Raw genomic sequence first — 1,358 nt, 5'->3', positions numbered from 1 at the left:
TTATTTTTTTTTTTCTCTATCCAGTTATTTAGAAATCGGATTGTCAGTGATAAATTCTGCCGTGATATTGGGAATCTTTTGATTCATGTGAAAGATATCGAAGTTTATGGAACCAATATTGATGCTGTCATTGGTAGAGTTGTTTTCATTGTTATCCTGTTCTGTGTTGTTGTGTTCTTTTTTTTTTTTCCCTACCACATCAATTTTGTTAAAAGACTAAATGAATATCCATTTTATAAGTTTGTGTGTGTGTGCATTATCATTGTCATCGAAGTTGTATTTCCATCTTCTGTTGCTTGAATGAAACACACATGATTTCTTGAAGCAGTATTGTATGGCTAGATGCCATACTAGAAGTTTGTTTATGGAAGTCATAAATATAGGTGCACAGAGATAAGCACAAACATACACACTCACCGTAGACATATATACACACACACACACACATATGCATGCATATATACATGCGTGTCTTTATGGTTATGCGTGTGTGTGTGTGTGTATATATATATATCTACATATATATGTATATGTGTGTGTGTTTATATGATGTCTAATTGGTGAAAGTACTGGACTTAGTTAATCTCAGTCATTATTTCTAATATTATTTGGGGAATATAATTTTTATTCTTTCGTTTCTCTCTGACAGGACCTGGAAGCACCACGGATTTTGTCACCCAAATTGTTTCTGTTATTTATACTATGAGCCAGCATTCAGCTCTTCTACAGCAGCATTATGATGTCATCACTGGAATTTGGTTACGAACCCTTGTACAGCTTACAGCATGCCAAGATAGTAGGTTATAGTATTCTGTTTTTCTCTTCCATGAGTGCATACGTGTTATGCACTCATGGAAGACACATAACAGTGCGTATATATGCACACTTTTCTTCCAGAGCAACCTCCACTCCTGCTTATTTGGTCACCTAAATAACGAAAACTATCTGCAATCTCCAAGGATCCCCCTGGACATTTAAGGAATTCTATTTCCTGTACATTCTTAGTGTTTATTCTACCTGCACATCTACTACACACAAAGATTACTTGAATCAATTTGATATTGTTGATGTTTTTGAAAACCTAGAAGTTTGTAAAATTCATTTGAACTGAACAATAAGAAAGGCATCATGAGCATGACATTTTCAGTTTCACCATTTCATCCCACGTCTTTCTGGGTCCTCCTCTTCCACAGATTCCCTCCAAATTTAGGGATCGGTACTTCTTTATGCAGCTGTCCTCATCCATATGCATCACATGACCATACCAGTGTACTCTTCTCTCTTACGCACTACAACTTAGAGAAGGCTGTCATCACCATCCCCACCATCATCACCATCCCGACCATCATCACCATCCC

The 1,358-nt window shown here is 36.5% G+C and overlaps 1 protein-coding gene across 1 annotated transcript in view; it reads left to right on the top strand.

Annotated features, from left to right (window-relative positions):
* The window catches only part of LOC106878544 (serine/threonine-protein kinase ULK4), a 44,070-nt gene that overhangs the window by 32,443 nt on the left and 10,269 nt on the right, over positions 1-1,358 (top strand). Inside the window, exons 22-23 of the mRNA XM_052974536.1 lie at positions 25-133; positions 650-796. Of these exons, the coding sequence (XP_052830496.1) occupies positions 25-133; positions 650-796 (256 nt within the window). The remainder of the gene's footprint in view (positions 1-24; positions 134-649; positions 797-1,358) is intronic.

This window comes from Octopus bimaculoides, chromosome 18 (assembly GCF_001194135.2).
Source record: "Octopus bimaculoides isolate UCB-OBI-ISO-001 chromosome 18, ASM119413v2, whole genome shotgun sequence".
NCBI lineage: Eukaryota > Metazoa > Mollusca > Cephalopoda > Octopoda > Octopodidae > Octopus > Octopus bimaculoides.
This window is presented reverse-complemented; position numbering and strand designations above follow the sequence as displayed.